General features: G+C 45.5%; 1 protein-coding gene across 6 annotated transcripts in view; it reads right to left on the bottom strand.

The window, feature by feature from the left end:
* Positions 1-8,261: 8,261 nt before the first annotated feature.
* The window catches only part of KANSL3 (KAT8 regulatory NSL complex subunit 3), a 42,690-nt gene continuing 28,850 nt past the window's right edge, over positions 8,262-22,101 (bottom strand). For 5 of the 6 annotated variants that reach the window (XM_060117146.1, XM_060117147.1, XM_060117145.1 and 2 more), the window contains 7 exons: positions 19,281-19,472; positions 18,733-18,817; positions 18,308-18,438; positions 17,324-17,433; positions 16,702-16,924; positions 16,212-16,345; positions 8,262-10,806 (listed from right to left, as the gene is read on the bottom strand). In XM_060117146.1, the coding sequence (XP_059973129.1) occupies positions 10,786-10,806; positions 16,212-16,345; positions 16,702-16,924; positions 17,324-17,433; positions 18,308-18,438; positions 18,733-18,817; positions 19,281-19,472 (896 nt within the window). In that variant the 3' untranslated portion in view covers positions 8,262-10,785. Of the gene's footprint in view, positions 10,807-16,211; positions 16,346-16,701; positions 16,925-17,323; positions 17,434-18,307; positions 18,439-18,732; positions 18,818-19,280; positions 19,473-22,101 lie in introns of those variants that run through there. The other variant, XM_060117150.1, reaches the window with a different exon arrangement.

Below are 22,101 nucleotides of genomic sequence, written 5' to 3'. Positions count from 1 at the left end.
ATGAGGTTCATACATGTTGACCTACACCTACTTGTTTGAAACTGGTAGTTAAAGTTCAAATACTTGCTAGAAGATCTACATTTTGTGTTTTCCTCACACGTTTTGTGTTTTTGGTGCTATATTTTACATCTTCATGTCTATTCCTTAATTGTTTACTGTAGTTATAGTTAGTTTTACTTCTTAGTCTTCATAGTAGCTTATTTAAGTGGTTGATTCACAGCCTTTACTATGTATTTGCCTTTATTAGTGGGATTTCTCCTTTCTGATAGATAACTTCTTCTTGTAGCCTTTTCTTTTCCACATAGAAAAGACCCTTTAACATTTCTTTTAGGGTTGGTTTAGTATTGATGAACTCTTTGCTTTTGCTTGTCTGAGAAGCTTTTTGTTTTTGCTTGTTTTTAATCTTTCCTTCAATTCTAAATGCTAATCTTGCTGGGCAGAACATCCTACGATTAGGTTTTTCCCTTTCAGCGCTTTAAATATATCATGCCACTCCCCTTTTACCTTAAGTTTCAAAAAGATCAGTTGATAGTCTTATGGAGGTTCCCTTGTTTATGACTCTTTTTCCCTTGCTGCTTTTAGAATTCTTTCACTTTTGCCATTTTAATTATGATATGTCTTGGTATGGGTCTGTTTGGGTTCATCTTGTTTGGGACCCTCTGTGCTTCCTGTATCTGGACATCTGTTTCCTTCTTTAAGTTCAGGAAGTTTTCAGCCATAATTTCATCAAATACATTTTTGACCCCTTTGTCTCTCTTCTCCTTCTGGGATACCTATAATGCGAATGTCGGTACCCTTGATATTGTCCCAGAGATTCCTTAAACTGTTTTCATTAAAAAATTTTTTTCTTGGGACTTCCCTGGTGGCGCAGTGGATAAGACTCCGCACTCCCAAGGAAGGGGGGCCGGCTGAGATTTCTGGTCAGGGAACTAGATCCCACATGTGTGCCACAACTAAGAGTTCACATGCCACAACTAAGGAACCCATGTGCTGCAACTAAGGAGCCTGTGAGCTGCAACTAAGGAGCTGGCGAGCTGCAGTTAAGACCCAGTGCAACCAAATAAATAATGTTTTTTTTAAAGTGCCATTAAAAATATTTTTTTTTCTTTTTGCTCTTCTGATTGGGTGATTTCCATTATTCTATCTTCCAGATCATTTAGGCATTCTGCATCACCTAGTCTGATGTTCATTCCTTCTAGTTCATTCCTTCTAGTTTTTGTTACTGTATTCTTCAGTGCTGACTGGTTCTTTTTAAAATTTTCTCGTTCCTTGTTAAAATTTTCACTGCGCTCATCTATTCTTTCCTCTAATTCAGTTAGCATTATTACTAATGCTTTGAACTCTTATCTGGTAGATTATTTGTTTCATTAGTTCTTTTTTTTTTCTTTTTTCATTTGAAACGAAATTCCTGTCCTCTCATTTTGCTTAACTTTCTCTGTCTCTATGAAATTAGGTAAAACAGTTACCTATCACAGTCTTGAAAGGGTGTCCTTATGTGGGTGTGTCCCTATACAGTTTGCATGTGCCCAGTTGCTTTGGTGGGAGAGCTGGATCCGACGTGAGCAGAAGTCACATCTTCCCTCAGGGTGTGTTGGCAGCAATCACCTTGGTAAGAGGTGGGGCTGGAGATGAAGGGGCTAGAGCCAGAGCCAAGTCTGAGCCAGGGCTTCTCCTCTGCTCAGTAGCCAACATCACCCTACTGGTGGGGGCAGGTCCCAAGTTGCTGAAGCAGAAGCCCTGAGGGTCAGGTCCAAGCTGGCTCTGTTCCCTCTAAGTGTGTGCTCTCCCTCACCCAGGCATTGGCACCTCTACCCCAGAGAGAAGCAATGCTGGAGTGAGAGGGGCTGGAGCAGGCCCTTGGCAGGGGTCAGAGCATAGGCTGCGGTGGTCCTAGCAGTCAGAGTTCTGGACTACTCTTTTTTTTTTTTTTTTTTTTTTGCGGTACACGGGCCTCTCACTGTTGTGGCCTCTCCCGTTGCAGAGCACAGGCTCCAGACGCACAGGCTCAGCGGCCATGGCTCACAGGCCATGCTCCACGGCATGTGGGATCTTCCCAGACCGGGGCACAAACCCATGTCCCCTGCATCGCAGGCGGACTCTCAACCACTGCACCACCAGGGAAGCCCCTGGACTACTCTTGATCTCCTGCCTCTGCAAGCCCCAGTAATGGCTGCCATTGCCTTGTTCAGATGCCGTGTTAGGTCTGAGCCAATTCCAACCCCCACAGCTGCATAATGTCCTCACCCCTGGCAGCTTTCACCATAGTAAGAAAGCTGCACTGCGGAGTAAGCAGGGCTGTAATGGGCACTCAGCTCAGACTGGGGCGTGTGCTTGGGCAGTTGCAGGAAACCAGCCAGAGCCCCAGGCAGTTTCGATCTGCTTCCTCCACCTTGTTTTGGGAGTAAGCAAGTATGTGCACACTCTTCACGAGTGGAGTCTTGGTTTCTTACAGCCTTGCTGTCAGTTCCACTGGCTTTCAAACCAGCTAAGGGGACTTGTCCTCCCAGTGTTGGACCCCAGGAGCACCTAATGTGTAGTTTAAACTGCACACTCCCCAGGGAGGATCTCTAAGCCCATGTAATCCTCCTCCTCTTCTGTGTCCCCTCCCAGAGGTACAGGTCCCAACTGCTTCTCTTTCCTTCCTACCCAATTCCATGTGGATCTTTCTTGTAGCGTTAGTTGTGTGAGTTTTTCTGCCAGTCTCGTTTGTTTTCAGTGAGAATTGCTCCACGTGCAGATGTATTTTTTATGTGTTCATGGGGGGAGGTGAGCTTTGTGTCTTCCTACTCCACCATCTTGATATCTGTTTCTGAGCACTTTTAAATATTTCTTTCAATGTGAGTCTTTATGTGGTATACTTTTGAAGCCTTGTATGCCTGAGAACATTTTTATCATGTCCTTACATTTAAATTCTATGCTCTTTTTCTTGAATGCATAAAAAGCATTAATGAGTGACTCGAATCCAAGAGTCATGTTGAGATGTGTCACAGCAGTCTGATTTTGGTTCAAACCTTGTGGTGGATCTGCATTTTCTCCATGGAAGCCTTTAAGATTTTCTGTCTTTGACTATAATATGTATAGACGTGGGTTTCCCTAATTGCTCCTTTTGGGGCTCCATGTGAACCCTTTCAAACTGAGGCCTATTTTCTCTTAATTCCTGAAAATTCTCCCTTCTTTTAAAAATTATTTCCTTAGTTTTATTTTCATTTTTCTCTCCGAGACTCTTAATTGTGTTGTACTATTTCTACTTCTACTCTCTATATTTCTTGGCTTTACTTAATGCTTCCTGGAAATGTTCCTAATTGTAGCCTTCCAAGCCATTAATACATTTTTTAGCCATATGCCTCCTACTTTTTATCCCATTATCTTGTTCTAATTTTATCTATTTTTTCCAAATTCTATATATTTCCCATAACTAATATTTCTATCTGGTTCTTTTTTTATGTTTTCTTATTGTTCCATCTGGATAATTTCTAACCTTAACTCTACATATATTCATCATATATTAACTTCTTCATCCATCTCTTCCAATAATCTTCTTCAGAAGGTGTATGTTGTCCAGCATGCTGCCTTTTTATAAGGTGATTGTCTCTTCAACTGTCTAGATATTTAGGGGTTGGTGTCAAAGAAGGCCAGTGGGGAACCAAAACTTTTGTTCCAATGAACGGGATGAGGCCTCCAACCTCTATCCCTACTGTGTTATGGGAGATTATATGGTTGGGCTGGACAAGCACCCCACCTCGAGGTAACAAGTCACACTCCCTTCCCAACTGGAGTGGCATCAGCAAAGGCCTACTGGAGAGTCAGAACATTCGCCACTGCCCAGGAGTAATGATACATAACCCCTGCAGGTGTAAACCGAGGCCATGTGAGAAAGAGTAACGAGGTACCCCCTCCCCAGCTGGATTAGCATCAGCAGAGGCTAAGTGGGGAGCTGAAATTCTCACCTCCACACAGCAGTAAAGGGAAGCTCGCCTCCCACCCCAACCCCAGTGTCAATGAAAGCTGAGTGGGGATTCGAGACTTCCATCTCACCTAGCAGTATCAAAGCAGCTCCCTCTTTATCCTACCAGAGTAGTCACAAACAAGGCCTGCTAAAACAGATGATTTAAATAAGATCTAGAGTTTCACAGATAATACACAAGACATCAGATTTCAATAAAAATCACATAACAAACATACCAAGAACAAGCAAAATCTCAGCTTAAATGAGAAAAGACAATCAACAGATGGTAAACATTGCGATGCCGTAGATATCAGAACTGTCTAACAAGAATTTTAAAGCAATGATCATAAAAATGCTTCAGTGAGCAATTGCAAACACACCTGAGACAAATGAAAAAAAATTCTTAGCAAAGACATAGAAGGTATAAAGAATAAAACAGAAATTTTAGAACTGAAAAATATAATCACCTAAGTGAAAAACTTGATGGGCTCGATAGCAGAATAGAGGGGACAGGGGAAAGAATTAGTGAACTTAAAGACAGACAGTAGAAATTACACAATCTGAAGAGAGGGAAAATAGAGCAGGGGCAAAAATGGAAGCGTCTCATGGCCCTGTGGGAATGTTAAAGATCTAACATTCATGTCACTGGCGTCTAGAGAAGTGGAAAAAGAGGGTGATGTTGAAAAATAATGGCTAAAAATTCCCCAAATTTGGCAAAAAGGCGTAAGCCTACAGATTTAAGAAGCTGAGTGAACCCTAACAAGATAAGCCCAAAGGAATTCATGCCAAGACACATCATAAGCAAGTCTGAGAATTAAAGAAAAAAAAAATATTGAAAGCACAAAGAGGGAAACAACACCTTACCCATAGGGAGAAAAGACAATTTGAATGATAGCAGATTTCTCATCAGAAAGCAAAGAACTGGCTTAGTATTTCTGAAGGGCTGAAAGACAAGAATGGCCAACTCAGAATTTTATATGCAGAGAAAATATCCTTCAGTAATAAGACATTGCCAGATGAAGGAAAATCAAAAACTTTTGTTGCCAGCTGAACTTCCTGAAAAGGACGGCTAAGGAAGTTCTCTAAACAGAAAGGAAATGGTAAAATTATGAGTCTTGGAGCATCAGGAAGGAAGAAAGAGAAATGGAAAGAATAGAAGTATGTAAATACAATAGATTTTCCGTCTTTTGAGTTTTGCAAATTATGTTTGAAGCAAAACTTTAGGATATTGTCTAACATGGTTCTCAACATATATACAATTGTATTAGAAGTGGGAGAAGGTAAAGGGACAAAAAGGGAGGATAGGTTTCTACATGTCACTCAAACTGGTAAAATGTGGATACAAGTAGATTGCAATAATTTATGTGTATATGTAATGCAACATTTAGAGAAACCACTGAAAAAATACATTCAAAAATACTATAGATAAATCAAAACAATATTCTAAAAAAAAAAAAAAGTTCAAGTAAATCACCTGAAGGCAGGAAAAAGAAACACAAAAAAACCAGAACAAACAGAAAACAAAAACTAAAAACGGCTGACTTGGGCTTCCCTGGTGGCGCAGTGGTTGAGAGTCTGCCTGCCGATGCAGGGGACACGGGTTTGTGTCCCAGTCTGGGAGGATCCCACATGCCGCGGAGCGGCTGGACCCGTGAACCATGGCCGCTGGGCCTGCCGCAAAGGGAGAGGCCACAACAGTGAGAGGCCTGCGTACCAAAAAAAAAAAAAAAAAAAAAAAAGTAAAAAAAAAATGGCTGACTTAAGTCCTAACACATCTACAATTACATTAAGTCTTAAAAAAACACCAATTAAAAAACAAGAGATTGACATCAGATGTGGCATGTGTATGTCAGATAAACTTCAGGGCAAAAAAAATTACCAGGTACAGAGAGACATTACATAATGATAAGGGTCAATCCACCAAAAAGACAGAAACCTAATGGTATGTACCAGATAACAGAACTGCAAAATACATGAAGCAAAAACTGGAAGAAGACACAGACAATTCCACAATTATAGTTGGAAATTACACCACTCTCTCAACAACCAATAGAACAACTTGACAGGAAATCAGCAAAGGTGTAAGAACTCAATAAAACCATCAACTGACAGAATTTTATCAACATTTACAAAAAACCACCCAGCAGAATACCTTTTCAAGCACCTACAGAAAATATACGAAGATAGACCACCAGATCATGGACCGTATTACAAACCTCAACAAATTTTTAAAGACCGTAATAAGGTATCACAACACACCTATGAAAATGGCTAAAACATAAAAACAGAGATAGTATCACATGCTGGAAACTGGATCTCTCCCACATTACTGGTGGGAATATAAAATGGTACAACTACTTAGGAAAACAGTTTGACGGTTTCTTTAAAAAATAAAAACTTACTACATGACCCAGTAATCACACTCCTGGGCATTTATTCTAGAGAAACGAAAACTAATGTTCATACAAAAACCTGCTTATAAATGCTCATAGCAGCTTTATTTGCAATAGGCCCAAATTGGAAACAATCAAGATGCCCCTCAACAGGTGAATGGTTACAGAAACCATGGTACATCCATTCCATGGAACATTCATATTCAGCAGTAAAAAGGAATGAACTACTGAAACACACATCATCTTGGATGGACACCAAGGGAATTATGCTGAGTAGAAAAAAAGCCAATCTCAAAAGGTAATGTACTGCAGGATTCTATTTATACAATTCTGTGAGATGAGAGAAGATTAGTGGTTGCTACAGGTTAGGAATGGTGAGGGGAAGGGGATGGATATGACTATAAAGGAGTAGCAAGGGGGAGATCTTCGTGGGGATGAATTTGTTCTATATCTTGATTATGGTTACTGGGATAAAATGACATAGAACTAGACACACATACTATACTGATGTTAATTTTTGGTTTTGATATTGTACTATACTTATGTGAGCTTTAAGTACTGGGGGAAACTGGATGAAATGAACATGGGACCTCCCTATGCTATCACTGTAAGTTAAACACACACACACACACACATCTAAATAGCCCAAGTCTGTTTGTTTTTTTGCTTTAAATCCCTTCTCTCTTAGAAAGGCAATAATATGAACCATACGACTTCATCCTCTGGATGTTATTATTAGACTGGGATAAGAGAGGATAAGAAGTACCAACCCGTACGTGGGACTGAACCAATCAGGTTCACTGTGTTCAGAATTTGAACTGAAAGACAGAAACGCAAAGGGATGAAAAAAATCCTGTGAAAACTGGATCAAAACTGGTCCCTGGCCATTCCACGTCAGTTGATGTCATGCGGCAAGAAGCAGAAACTGTCAGGCTGCCTGTCAGAGAAAATGTCAATTGAGAGAATATTCTCTTTTAGAACTAATATGGGTGGTGAATAGTTTCTGCTTCTTGCAACCATCAACCCTAAAACATATACTGTAGAAAGGGAAGATTAAAAAGGTAACAAAATTTCTACTGCATTGTAATTTGCTATGGCCCTGTCCCTATACTGCTAAAGTTTAAGACAGCTATCATTTAAACAATCTGATCCTCATCTCTCACTTCATCTGACCCACCCAAGTCAGTGAGACCAGAGTTGAAAGTGAGGGAAAGATCAGGTCTCTACTAAGGATGGAAACAAGAAGCGCTCATGCATACCAGACTCTCCAACCAGTATATCTGAACTACAGTTTCCACCCATAGAGGGTTCCAATGCTTAATGTAGAGACCTGGAATTTAAGGATAAGGAGGAAGGTCCTCTTGGATACAAGTTTACAAATAATGTGGAGGTTGGAATTCGTTCATTCATTCATTCATCTCTAAGTCATTATTTATTTATTGGAGGGCATCGAGGTATAGGGATTTCAATCTCTCAAGAGGGACCCCACCTACTGACTCAGCCATAGCCAAGAGCCCACCGGGGCAGCAATAATCACTCTAGGCTTGGTGGGAGGTAAACTGAAAGGGGTCATGTGAAGGCCAAGCCACCATGTCCTCACCTCCTGTGCTCATCTCCACTTCTGGTCTCCCATCTCAGAACCCCAGCACAGTGCAGAGCAGACAGACAGACACTGGTATCAGATTGCCTGGGTTCAGTACTGCTTCCACCACCTCCTGCTGTGTGACTTCTCTGTGCCTCAGTTTCCTCACCTTATAAGTGAATTTCCTTAGAGGGAATTACAGTACCCACCTCGTGGCTCCAGGCAACAGTAAGATGATCACTGGAATTACCACAATATCTTAGCTTTTATTTTCTGTGCCACTCAATTGGGTGGTTACCAGAATAAACAGAAGAAGTCAACTAAAAACACATTGAAGCAATCCAAATTTTATTTTTATTTTTTATTGTTTTGGCTAATGGAAGAACAGAACCATCACAGCAGCTCAGCTCTATAACCCATCCAGCCCAAGACGGTTCTAGTGGTAGAGCCAAGGACAGAAAGGTCTTCCTCCATCAGTGACCTCTTCTCAAAACAAGGACATCTTCCATACGGCATCAACATGCATGTCATCCAAGAAATCAACTAAAGCCCTCCTGATCCTTCTACACTTTCGGCCAGTCGTATCACCTTCTGAGGTTACGGACTCCAGGTTTGCTACATGACAGGCAGAGGAAAGCTTCCTTTTACACTTCAAGAAGTGTGGTTGGAGAAGTATGGAACTGGGGAACATGACTGTATAGACTTCAACCACTTCCTCCTTAAGCCTGTCCCTCCAGGGTGCAGAAGAATCAATGTTCTTACAACTTCCCTTCTCGTTTTGGCATTCTTTAAGGTGTACAACCCAAGCCTCAGGAAATCATCCATGGGAAGCATACTAGGATTTCCACAAATGCAGGATGATGCGTTAGTTTCTCCTTTGGCCCCCGCACACACAGGGCCAGTATCTTTTGGGAGCAGCCCCTCCAGTGCTGTCTAGACTGCACTCTTAAGTCATGAATGGGTTGTTCAGGAACCTCTGTCCTGAATGATTCCTGAAACTTCACATAGTCTCACAGTTTCACCGTCCTCAACCCCTATTGGTGTGTTACTATCCTACCTGTAAAGTTATTAAACCCGACACTGGATGTCTCTTTCTTATTTCATATCTTCCTCAAACTTACTAAACGCCTCCTGAATTTCAGAAAGCAGTTACCTGCCAGCTAGTACAGGGACGCAGCCTAATTCTGTGTGAATCACTGCTGAGACCAGCTCTGCAGGAGGTTGGGGAGGAAGGGTACGGTGTATAATCTGCCCACTCCTCTCCTATCATGTACACTCCCCTGGTCCTGCCTGTACCACCCCAAACGGCCTTGTCTGAGACTCCTGCACACTGTGTACTCCCTCCTGGCTGCCACTCATACTGGAGGTGAGGCTCCTGGGTTGAATGCAGGTGGCCTGGTTGGGATATACGATGCACTATAAGGGTCAGGACCCTGGACCACAAGTCCAGCCACGGCACGCTGTGGGCCCTCCCTGCCTTCAGTACAGATACTGAAGAGTTGTATCTGGGTTGCCTTATTTATCGCCTTGGCTGGAAACATTCTAGAGTATGGAAGGGAAAGGAGCCTGCTCTGGAGGACAGGTCGTCAGCCAAATCTAAAATACTTTTTGCACACAAGTATTGTGAGGAGGTAAGGAGGGGCTCAGAGCTCCATCTTCAGTGATGACTTCTCCAGGGACCTCCACCTCCAGGGCTCAGGCTGATACCAAGAGCCCTGCACAGCAGAGTCAATACCAATAATTTTCCCATTTCTAAGCAAGAAGACGAAAAGTTGCACAGAGCTGAAACAGAAACACTGAAGCATGGCCTTCGTCATCCTGATGCCTGAGCTTCACGGGACGGCCAAGATGTTAACTTAGCAGTTATCCCTGTTTCACTTCCAACCACTGGAGACAGAAATTTCAGGGGCTGAGGTTTCTCTCCTCTGGCTTGGCAAATTCTTCTCATCTCCAGTTGAATCAATGGCTCCTTAGGTACCAGATGCAAAGCCTCAAGCCCAAATCGTTTTCACCACTGACATGTCCTTCAAGCCACTTCATCTGCTGTTCCCTTCCTCTTCTTCAGCCTTTCTGGACCCGCAGGCTTTCTGGATACAAGAACTGCCCAAAGCATGATGGAAAAAAGAAAGAAGCCAGCTTTCACCTCCTGGCGACGGCTGGTCCCAACATCTATAGGTGGCCAAAGGGACTGAAAGATGACAGCCCAGTTCTCTGTGCCCTATCATGGGTTTGAAATGAGGAGTTCCCAGGTGTCAGCAGGTACTCAGTATCCAATGTGGCTCCTAAGGAGGGAGCTGCATGGGGAGCACTCTCCCATGGCTGCTTGGTGAAGGCAACAGTGATGTACAAAACAAGCCCTTCTGGCACTGAACCACTGGCCAGTGGGGCAGGATGATCCCGGTCCTCAGCATAGGGCTCTCAGTCCCAACTCGTGCAGCCCCAGACCACATGGACGTCTCCTCCCAACTTGGCATGGGGCAGTACAGACTTTGAAGAGGAGCTCCTTTATTAAAATGCAGTGAGCAGTCCAACACTGCTACTTGGGTCAAGTTACAGCTAATGCTGGGGAAGAAGTGCCTCCAATCCATACACGGCCAGATCTGCTGAGGACCTGGAGATTCTGGAAACCAGACCTGCAGATGCTAAAGGACAAGGCCCCTGCTGCTGGAGCCATATCACCTTGTCTAATGGTTACATAAGACACAGAGGCCCAACCCTGAAGACAGTTGGCAGAGAGGCAAAAATCACTGTCTTAAAGAGGTCTTCAAACAAGTGTACAGCTCAGCAGGACAGCACACGTGCCAGGCCTCACTGTGCAGAAGCCGTCACCAACCTGGTAAAGGAGGACATATCGCGTGGCATCTTCAGGGAGCTGGAGGCAGGCGCTGTGGCAGGAGAGGTAGGGAACAAGGGTCAGAAGTTTGCCAGGTTAACACATACAGACCCTCTGACCCAATATCCCACTCCTGAGAATTTATTCCGAAGAAATGATGCTCAACAGGGAAAAAGCTGGATACACAAGGATATGTGTTCTAGCAGCCAAGTGATGAATAGAACATGGACTCTGGAGGTAGAGACCCACCTCTACTACTTTTTAGGGCAAGTGACTTACATTCTCTGAGCCTCCTTTCCCCACCCTGTGAGACAGAGAAGACAGCACCTCCTCCCCAGGGTTGTTGTGAGATTAAATGAGACAAACTGCATAAAGCACCTACAGTCTGTGTTCAACCACAAACATTAGCTCGTTATTATGTATAAGAACAAGAAAAGAATGCAGGAAAAAGGAAACAGGTGAATCATTAAGGGTGATAGAGCTGAAGCAAAGTTTTCCATGACTGTACTGACAATATCATTGTTTCAGGTCTTGTCCATTTTTTAAGTGCTGTGGAAGATGCCATGGATTGTTGAGCCCTGCAGCTTAGGAAGAAGGAAGCAAGGTAGAGAGAGTTGGCCTTTCTTCACAAAGGTTTTCCCCACCTCTCTAGATTTCACCTTTGGAAAACTCCTAAGAGGTCTCTGAGGATACAATAAAGGGGGGAAGATGGAAGACACAGGAGAGGAGGAATGAAGAAGGGTTTGACAATCAAAACTGGAAAGGATCCACGTCCCATCTCCTCACCCTGCCCAAAGGTGGGCTGTGCACAGATGAGCACTCCATCCTGACCAGGAGGTCTCCAGAGTGAGCCCGCTCGCCCGGGGCTGCTGCAGGAGCAGCTAGAGGCTGCCTGCCAGCCTGACAAGGGCACTGTGTGGCCAGAGAGGAGAAAAACCTTGTGATCACGGTCAAGGAGTCCATTCCCAGGACCCCGCTGCAGGGCACAACACAGTCTCTGTCTCTCCCCTTCCTCCTGCAGCTTCTCAGCTGTAGGGTGTACATAATGGTCCAGTTCCATAAAGGAAACACACAGTAAATATTCATCACCGCCAGAAACAAAACACATAATTAAGTGCCTGCAAAGAACTTAGAGAAGTCTAGCCAGTGTTTACAACCTTTTTTCATTTTAAATTCATTTTCTCCATAAATATTACAGTATATAACCCAAAATTTTAAAAAAGGTTATTTTTCAAACTTACAACCATTATCACACATTAAAAAGGTTAACAATTCCTTAATATCAACAATTATCCAGTCAGTGTTCAAATTTCCAGGTGTCTTATAAATATCAAAAATGGGTGGTTTGTTTCTCAACCTTTAAAAATGCATATTCCCAGCACCTGAGGACATTCTGAGACAGCCCCTACTATCTCACCACCACAACCATCACTGACTTATGCCAACCTCCTCACTAGACTAGATGAGAAAATGCCCAGAGAAGTCAGGTGATTTGCCCAGGATCACACAGCTAGCTGAAGACAGAGGGCCTATACTTTCCCTGATATCACACTGTTGAGCAGTCTGAACACGGAGGTTACTGTTAGACGCCTTTGAGTCAGCAAGTCTTAATCCAGTAACACTTCCTTTGTCTAAAAGAAAACAATCACCACTAGAACCCTCCTACTAATTTTATACACCCATTCTACTGAGATAAAAACTGAGCTCTCAAGTTAATACCATCAGGTAGAAGTCAGATTTTGATCTTTATTCTGTACTTCAATTTAGCCATGGAAAAGGATTCTCAGTGACCTCTACTCTTCTCAACTCTAACTAGCTCCCCCTGGCCAGAGCAAGCTGAAGAGGACCATCTAAGAGAGGAGGAGAAACCCATGGTGGGGATCTGTGTTCTAGCTGTGCCTCAAATGTGGCACCAGCAAAGGATAAGACTGCCTGAAAATAGGCCCAAATGGCTTTATAGGTCCTTTCCGTCAAACCATCAAGAAACTGTTAATTTCTGTGCTATATAAATGTTTTGGAATATGAGAAAAAAATGTTTCCCATCTCATTCTATAAGGATAGAATTATCTCTTTTCTACAACTGGACAAGGAAAGGATACACACAAAAAAGCAAGGGTGGAGAGGAAGACTACAGGCCAATCTTACTAATAAACATAGAGGTCAAAATCCTAAGTAAAATAAAAGCAAATCAAGACTAGACATGCTTTTTTCCTCTGAAGCACTTTGCTTCTTTCTTTTTTTCTTTTGTTCTCCTTTGATGGAGTTTTGTTTCCTATACATGCACAATAAATTTAGGTATGTGCAAAACAAACAGAATAGGACATACTGAACAAGTACTGAATCTGGAATTTAGACAGTTCGATATTAGGAAATCTTTGAAAGTAATTCATCATTTTAACTGATTAAAAGGAAATGTTTATACTCATTCAGCTCATTTGATTCCAAAAGGGCAATGAACAAAATTTAAAACCCATTATCAAGAGAAAGGAAGAGAATAAAGATCTTAGCAGGGCCTCCCTGGTGGCGCAAGTGGTTGAGAGTCCGCCTGCCGATGCAGGGGATACGGGTTCGTGCCCCGGTCTGGGAGGATCCCATATGCCGCGGAGCGGCTGGGCCCGTGAGCCATGGCCGCTGAGCCTGCGCGTCCGGAGCCTGCACGTCCGGAGCCTGTGCTCCGCAACGGGGGAGGCCACAACAGTGAGAGGCCCGCATACCGCAAAAAAAAAAAAAAAAAAAGATCTTAGCAAACTAGAAACATAATTGATATACTTCCTTAACTTGAGAACCTGCATTATCAAACAATAATAAGCTTGTGTAGAAACAGACAGGTCAAGGGTACAGAACATGCCCTGTGTGTACAGTAATCTAGAATGTGAGAGCAGCTGATTTCAAATGAATAGAGGAAGGATGAATGGACTCATCAATAAAGTTAGATCTTTACCTCATTTAGCATAAAAAAATAAATTCAAGGTGGACTGAACAACTAAAGGTAAGCAGATGAACAAAAGCAATATAAGAAAACACAAAAACAGAGTTTCAGTATGGGATGATGGGAAAGTTCTGGAGGTGCATGGTGGTGATGGCTGCACAACAATGTGAATACATTTAATGCCACTGAACCGTAAGCCTAGAAAAGGGTAAAATGGTAAATTGTATGTAAGTAAATTTTACCACAGTTTTAAAAATAAAATTTTTAAAAAACACAGTAAGATTATATTCTTGCAATGGGAAGAGCTTTCTTAAGACCCAAAACTTTGGAGCCATAAAGGGAAGAATTTGAAGATTTTACTACATAAAAATTTTTAATGCCTGTTTGATAAAAGATCCAGAAACAAAACTTAAAAGACAAGCACTTAATACTTCAACAGAGAGGAAAAAAAAATAAACAATTAACTGGAATAAAATATATGCAATTTGTATAATAAATAAAGGATTAACACCTGCATATATACAACTGCTATGAATTAAACAGATATAGGATATGACAAGCAATTCATAAAAGAAGACACACAACCTCATAAGTAATCAAGAAAATACATGTTAAAACAATTTCATTTTTCACCTATCAAATTAATAAAATTAAAAATACTGATTTCCACAACTGACAAAGGCTTAGGAAAACAGATACTCTCATCACTGTGGCCTGAACTGTAAATGAGCAAACCTTCTGAAGGGCAATTAGTCAGCAGCTAGCCAGATGTTAGATGCACAGACCCTCCACTTACTGGTCTCTAACCTGTAGAAATCTCCCAGAGGTACACAAAAATCATGAACAAGGGTATTCACTGTACCATTATTTACAATATCAAAAACCAAAATATAACCCAACCCTCTAACGGGAGCTGATGAAATACGTTTTTGTACATCCACCCAGTGAAATACTAGGCAGCTACTGACAAGCAATAGATAGGTCTCTATGTAAGGAACAGGGAAACATGTCACAACGTGTTTTGTACAAAAAGGCTAGTTACCAAACAGCCATACTCTGTGATCCAATTTTTGTCAAAAAAATAAAATAAAGTACTTTGTATAGAAAGAAGAATCTAGAAGAATGCATAGCAAGCTACCAACAAGGGGATATCATCTCTGGGAGTGGTATCATGGGAAATCTTCATTTTCTAAATTATATTATTTCTGTAATGTTTGCGTTATTTAAAATAAGTGATTGCTTTTGTAATTTAAAAAATAGGGGATAAAGTAAATAAAAACACCTCCGCCTCTCTGCACAAAGGCAGGGAAGGGTAGCTACGATCCCCGTGATTGCCAGGGAACAACCTCTGTGCAGTATCTTCCCCTACAGAGGAATAGGCATAAGAGCTCCTGAAACAGCGGGGAAGGGACAGGCGCCCAGCTCCCGGGCAGGGCCGGTGTGGTGGGAGTGAGGGCACAGGGCCAGGCCCTCAGTCAGGGCAGCCTGCACAGCACCGGGCCCCGGGCAGGAGGCCTCCGCTGAAAAGTGGACACTGAAGGAAAGGACATGCACTACTGGACTCAAACTATTTTTTTCTTTAACCTCTGATCTTTGGGTGGCTCTCAGATCACCATTTAAGATTAGAAACATTTTACTTGAAAAGGTCATAATGGAAATTAGATCAGCTAAGAGAAATCCATGGTGACTTACTTCCCGGGTAAGAGCTCTAAAAACCTAACTGTACCCTGAAAAGACAGCAATGAACGCAAAGATCTGGAATGGCACAATGCTGGAAAGTTGCTGGTCAAAGAAGGAGTATTAGCCAATTCGCCTCTACCCAACCTCTGAATGATGAAACCAAGAATGAGAGGAGAAAACGATGGAGAGGGGAAGAAAAAAGAAACATTAAATAGGCACTGAACATATTTACATATTTAATCCTCACATCAATCCAGGGAGCATTACAGAAAAGGAGACTCAAAGAGGTCCATGACTTGCTCAGTCACAAAGCTATAAACTCCAACCAACAAGGACCTACTGTATAGCACAGGGAACTACACACAACATTTTATAACAACCTATGAGGCAAAATAATCCGAAAAAGAATATATATAACTGAATAACTGTGCTGTACACCTGAAACTAACACAACACTGTAAATCAACTATACTTCAATTAAAAAACAAAAACAGGGCCTCCCTGGTGGCGCAGTGGTTGGGAGTCCGCCTGCCGATGCAGGGGACACGGGTTTGTGCCCCGGTCCGGGAAGATCCCACATGCCGCGGAGCGGCTGGGCCCGTGAGCCATGGCCGCTGAGCCTGCGCGTCCGGAGCCTGTGCTCCGCGACGGGAGAGGCCACAACAGTGAGAGGCCCGCGTACCGCAAAAAACAAAAACAAAAACAAAAAACAACAACAACAAAGCTACAAACTCTGAATGTGGATGTGCATCTGGTCTGCCTACAAGTCCAGCTCCTCCAATCGGCCAGCCGGCCCCACGCTTCCCAATATTGGAGGCTGTGTCCTCGGTCTTCCCAGGCAGACTCACCTGTGAGCTGGAGGGCAGCGCCTGGGAGGTGGGCTCTTCTGATGGGGCTGCTCCTGAGCCCATGGGGCTCAGTGTGGTGATTCGGCTGGGCTGGCCACGTAGTGTCAGCGTGATGGTGGTGGGGACCTTCAAGCCTGAGAGAGAGACAGACAGACAGACAGAGAGAGGAGTAGGCTTTTTCGTCACAGCCTCCACTTCCCTGCCCTGGAGTTTCCTCCCCATGTAACATACCCCCGTCAGCCTCCCGCCTCGGCTTCCTCCTCCCCAGCTGGGTCATCTATGCCCTATCAGTCAGTCTGAAAGGCAACAGGAATAGCCTGTGTTCTCTCAACCTCTCTGGGGGATGGACCCACACAGCTGAATCCCTGAGGGCGAAGGCCAGGACCCTGTGGGGTTGGGTTCAACATCATACCTTGACCATGAGAGATAGGAAGGTCTTGGGGGAAGATCCCATATCTGGGAGTCCCCACGGTTCTCATGAGAGACTCACCTGAGGCTTGGTTAGAGATCTGAGCCAGGCCAGGAAGGCTGCTTGCCAACTTGGCGAGGCCCCCATTGGTCAGCAGCTGGTGGATGGCTGTGGGCTTCCCACCAGGAGTGGCACCCAAGGAGGAGAGAGTGGTGGCCACAGGAATGGTACGGACAATGGTGCTGGTGCCCGTGGTGATGGCACCCAGGCTCTGCATGGGGGTGGGCAACTTCACACTGGTGGCCTGTGGGACACACAAGCCCAGGTGATCAGAAGCTGTTGCCAACAGCAACGGTTGTGTGGAGGGCCCATACTGTTAACGGCTACCATGTATTCAGTGCCTACCACATGCAAGGTACTCTGCCAGGTATTTTCCATATATTACCTTCTTTAATCCTCAAAACAGCTCTGTGAGGGAGGTACTATCATTATCCTCATTTTACAAACAAGAAAACAAAGATACAGAGAGATCGAGAAACTTGCCCAAGGTCACTTAGTAAGTGGTGGAGCCTTAACCTTTGGTAGTTCCCAGCCATGAAGCTAGAAGGCTATTTCTCCTTGACCCAGCGTCCCTGCCAAAACCAACTAAGCTGAGGAGGCCTCCTCCCACACCTGCCCAGCCCAGTGGAAGGCAGATGTGCACCTGTGGGGCTGGCCCAGGAGAGGGGTTTGCTGGGAGGCCAGAGGTCTTGCTGCTGATATCCTGCAAGCTGAAGCTGAGGCCTTGGAGGAGGCTGCTGGCTGATGCGGCCCCTAGGAGAGGATACAGCAGACATCAGCACAGGCGCAGTCACCTTTCCACGAGCAGCTGTGCCTGTCCACCCGCAATAATCAACTAAAACACCAACGCTCTTTCCCTCCGATATTCCCAGTGCTCTCAGAAAGATGCCAGAAGGGCTCCCCAAACACGCACGCTGGACGCCCACATGAGGAAAGGTACCATTCCTGACACACTGCCTTGGATTCATTCTGCACACCCCAACCTGCTCCAAACCACCTGTCCTAAATTTTGGACAGTTTTAGGAAAACCAAGGAGAACATGAATCCCACTTTTCAGAAATCTATCCCACCTTCCCAGGAAGAGGAAGGACTTTTTAAGCCAAAAGAATCCTGAACACCTGACTTACACTTCACTTTACACACAGCCCAGTGGCCTCAAAGCAAAGAGGAAGGTCCTCTTGAAGGATCAGGGCATCTGCAGTGCCTTGGCCCTGCTGGGCTCAGGCAACTAGCCTTTCAGTGTAGGGTGAGGGCGGAGAAAGTGAGGAGACAAGCATAGGCAGAAAAATGTCTCATTTTGCTAATGCCCAGTACAGCACCATTTCCAGTTTTATTCAACCAGATGTGTTTAAAAACACCAAAATGAAACCAGTACATACATTTCCCACCAGCTATTTCTCCTTGTAGTACAAGAGGCATTACCTGCAGATTGGGACATTTACTCACTGCAGATATTAAGGCCCCAAACTCCTCTACCTCAAAGTTAATGCCAACTCCATGCCAAGCCTCTACAACAAGCCTGAGACCCAGAGCATCCTCCTCCAGATCTAGCTCCCCAAGGACCACCCTCCAGCAGCAGCCTAAACAGACTTCGCTGGGAGGCAGGGAACGTTGAGCTACCAGATACCTGGGAGGGAGCTGCCAGGAGAGGTGGCCACCAGGCGGCTCTGGAGTGTGTGCAAGGCACTGGGAGCAGTGCTGCTAGAGACCACTGAGGACGCCGGGCTGGCTGAGACTCCCCCTTCAGCAGCACTTGACCTGGAGACAAAGGTAAGAGCTCCATTATCTAAAGGTCCCTGCCAACACAGGGAAGGTCCAGAATGGGGCCCAGCAAGGCTTTCAGCAATGGACACAAGGCTAGAACTTCAGTTTCTTCATCCCACTTTCTGAATCCAGCCTTTAGTCTTTCTAAAAAAGTCAGGCCTCAAGGAGAGACTTCAGGCCTTGAAGCAAGAGCTACAGGACTCTTTGTAAATTTTAAGTAAGCACTCAGTGGACCAGCAAAAAGGTGAAGAGAAAGAAGGGAACAGACAGACCGGGAGACAGACTCACTTGGTTGTGGTGAGAAGCCCTGTGAGCTCCTTGGCCCCTGCGGAAGCTTGCCCCAGTGTCATGGTGATGGACTTCCCTCCTGCGGCTGCAAAACAGAAAACCCCAAGGCCACTGGTCAGTCCTGTTTGGTCCTGACCTTTCAGGGTTCCAGAGGCCAGGCTAAATCCAAGATATTGTGGAAAAGACTGGAAGATGAAAAATGAAGGATAACTACATTAGAATAGGAAGAGTTGGGATGATTTTTTCCTTCTACTTTCTAAACCTTCTGGAATATTTTATGATCTTTAATTGAAACCAAAGAAGAACAAAATGTATGATGCTTTGAACGACCCCACAGCTTCCTCAGATCCTCGTTCGGCCTCCCTGATCCTAGTTCAGATGAGGTTGCTGCCCTCTTTCCCCCACGTGCAACCTTTGCTGTCTTCTCCGGGCGCCTGTTGTGCTGAAGGCGAGGCTGAGCCGCCCAGCAAGTAGCCACCAAGAGGGCAGTACTGTGTGCCTGGGACAGTTCTGTCAGTGTTTATTTAAAGAGGCCAAGAGAAACTCACCTTCTGGAGCTCCTCCTTGGGAAGGAGTACAAGGCCCTCCAGCTGTGTCCCCTTGGGAGATAAGGGACACCTTGATCTTCGGCCGCTTGGAGGTCTTACTGCCAGGAAGAGGACTGGAGGGATGGTGCCGCTTCAGCTGGACCCTGAGATCCTCTTTCTCGGCTTCCTCCGTTTGTTCTGATGAAACAGGAACTAAGAAATGGAGCTGCGGTGAAATTCTCCACAATCCAAAATAGCCCGACAGATACTGACAGCCAGTACCAGCACTGGCATGGCTGTGTGGGAACACCAGGAAGAACCATCCCAGCACGAGCAAGGAGAATGCCAATGCTTCAGTCCTGCCTCACTCGGGCCCACCTACGGTGCAACTCCACCTTGGCCCTCTCAGAAGACGGCTCCATCCCCTTCCCTTACCCTGCCCTGGAGTTGGAAGGAAGGGGCTCTGAGTTGGTGGAAACAAAAAGAAAGGAGAAGACATCCTGACCCTGCCTGGCAAAGGCCAAAGAAACAATAGAGGACTATTGGGAGGGCTTCCCAGACTCAAAGAATGTGGCAATTCTCATGCCCTCCCCACATCACACAGCTGGAGGGCAGCAAACAGTTTCTGGAGAAGCAACAGAGGAGCAGGCTACCCAGTCCTCCCTACAAGGGAGATTTCCTCAAAGCTCTGAGTCCCACCCTGCCCTCAGAGCCCAAGGTTGAGGGTTTGCTTGCCAAATGGGGACAGTGGGAAGGGTCATCACCAGGACTTGAGGCTGGCTTTCAGTAACTCCTAGGCAGGTTCTCTCAGCTGAGACAACTTTACAGTTCCTGCCCAGAGGTAACAGGGCAACAGTGGCCCATGTCACAAGCTAGCCCCCAGGTCATTTGTACTAGTACAGAGAAAGGCCACCTGTTCACACATGGGCTTCCCCCTCCACTGCATCAGACAGACTCATCCTGCACGTGGCCAAGCCTCCCCGACTCTGAAGTTATCCTTCGGGTCTCCTCATGGATTCCCCTCCTCTTCAAACCTAGAAGCCCACCCCGGTCCTTCTTCTTAGCACAGGCAATCAGGGGCGGAAAGGCAGGAATCACACGAGAAATGGGAGGCCGGGGGGCTGCCATGGGGCCCCAGGGAGCTACTCCAGACCACAGTCAGGCCACAACCAGCTGAAAGGAAGGACTGCATCGACTAAAATCAGAATAGGAAGGAGGGAGAAAGGGAAAGGAGTTACAGGTTTATGCTTGGTAAGTGCTTGCAGAGGCCAGGATGGAAGCAGGAAACCAGAGGCAGGGAGAAAAACACAGGGAAATTCAGGCTCACAGGCACTGGCCTATAGGCACACACAGGAGAAGCAGAGGCAAGAGCCACAATAAGAGATTAAAGGAGAAAAACACCAAGAGAGGCAAACAGAAAGACGGGGGAAAAAGCAAAGACTGTGGAGTAATAAGCAAAAGCGTCAGCAGAGAAAAAAAAACAGAAGATGGAAAAATACAGAGAGAAAAGAACAGGGGGAAACCAAACAGAGACAAATGAGAGGCAGGGATGGGAAAGAAATAAGAGGGAGAAGGGGAGAGCAGCAGAGAGCAGAGAGTGAAAAGGTGAGGAAAGAGCAATACTCACCAAAGAGACAGGAGGAGGTGCCGGGAGGAAGAGCTTTCCTCACCAGCATGTTTTGTGTCAGAAAAGCAGCAAACTGCGCTGGAATGAATCAGAAAGAATTACAGAATCACAGCCAGCCAGAGAAAGGAGAAAAAGAGGAGTAAGAAAAAGGTATGAAAATGTTCTGGAAAATGGTCAACAGGGGCTTTTTCTGGAATTACTGCATGGGTTTGAAACCTGACTCTGCCATTTAGCAGCACCATGGAATCACCCATAAACGGAAGGCAGTAAATGTACCTGCCTCACGCGGCCACTGCCCACATTCCACGAGCAACAGCAAGCCAAGTGCCAAGAAGAGGGCGAGGCACGCAGTGAGGGCCCATAACCATGAGCTGTTCTCACTGCCCCACCTACGAGCTCTGCCGAGACCAGGCTGCTGTGCTGCGGCTCTCCTCCGTGATGCTCCGGGTCCCATCTCGAACCCGGCGCACCCGTCCGCCTTCCAGAACTCCTTACAGCCTCCACTAATTATTGGCACACTGCTGGCTCTCTCTTCATCAGAAGCCCAAGAAGACAAGGCCCACTTGGAACCTGGCTCCGGCCAGCACTGAAGAGGATGCAGGTCATGCGTGGACCCGAGGAGCCTGGCCTCCTTTGCGTCTGCGCCGACCCACTCACACTTCTGCTCCCTGTTAGCACCATACGGGCAACCTCGTAAGAGGCCTGGGTCTGAGTCCTGATCCTTGGGCTCCACTAAAAGAAACGCAGGGGAAGAGAGCACAGGAGCCTCCCGCCGCCTGCACGTCCACCTGACAGCCAGCCCTGGCTGCTGCCTCTTCCCGGGCACCTGAGACCCTCAGATGATACACGCTCCTGGATACACCACCAGACACCAGTGCCCAAGAGACCTCGCCTCACGGCTGCCCAACTGGATCAAAGTGGGCCAGGGGTAGAGCCACTGCTGCTCCCCTCTCCACCCACTGCACACGCCTTTTCCACAGCTTCTTACGTTGTGCTGACTGTTCTCCAAACTCTAATTTCAACCAAACAAATGTTTCCCAGCCTAATCGAAAACCTATCTGCAGAGACTCCAGAAAAGCTTCACTGGAAGTCCCAGCGTGGGAATCTTAACTCTTCAAGGGCAAAACAAAGGGCGGGCACGACACCAGTGCAGTTGCCCTAGAATCTGATGAGCACGGCCAATCCCCTTGTCTGCGGGACCCGAAGAGCTCCCTG

This window comes from Mesoplodon densirostris, chromosome 14 (genome assembly GCF_025265405.1).
Source record: "Mesoplodon densirostris isolate mMesDen1 chromosome 14, mMesDen1 primary haplotype, whole genome shotgun sequence".
NCBI classification, from domain to species: Eukaryota; Metazoa; Chordata; class Mammalia; order Artiodactyla; family Ziphiidae; genus Mesoplodon; species Mesoplodon densirostris.
The sequence above is the reverse complement of the archived record's forward strand: the minus strand, read 5'-3'. Positions and strand labels throughout refer to the sequence as shown.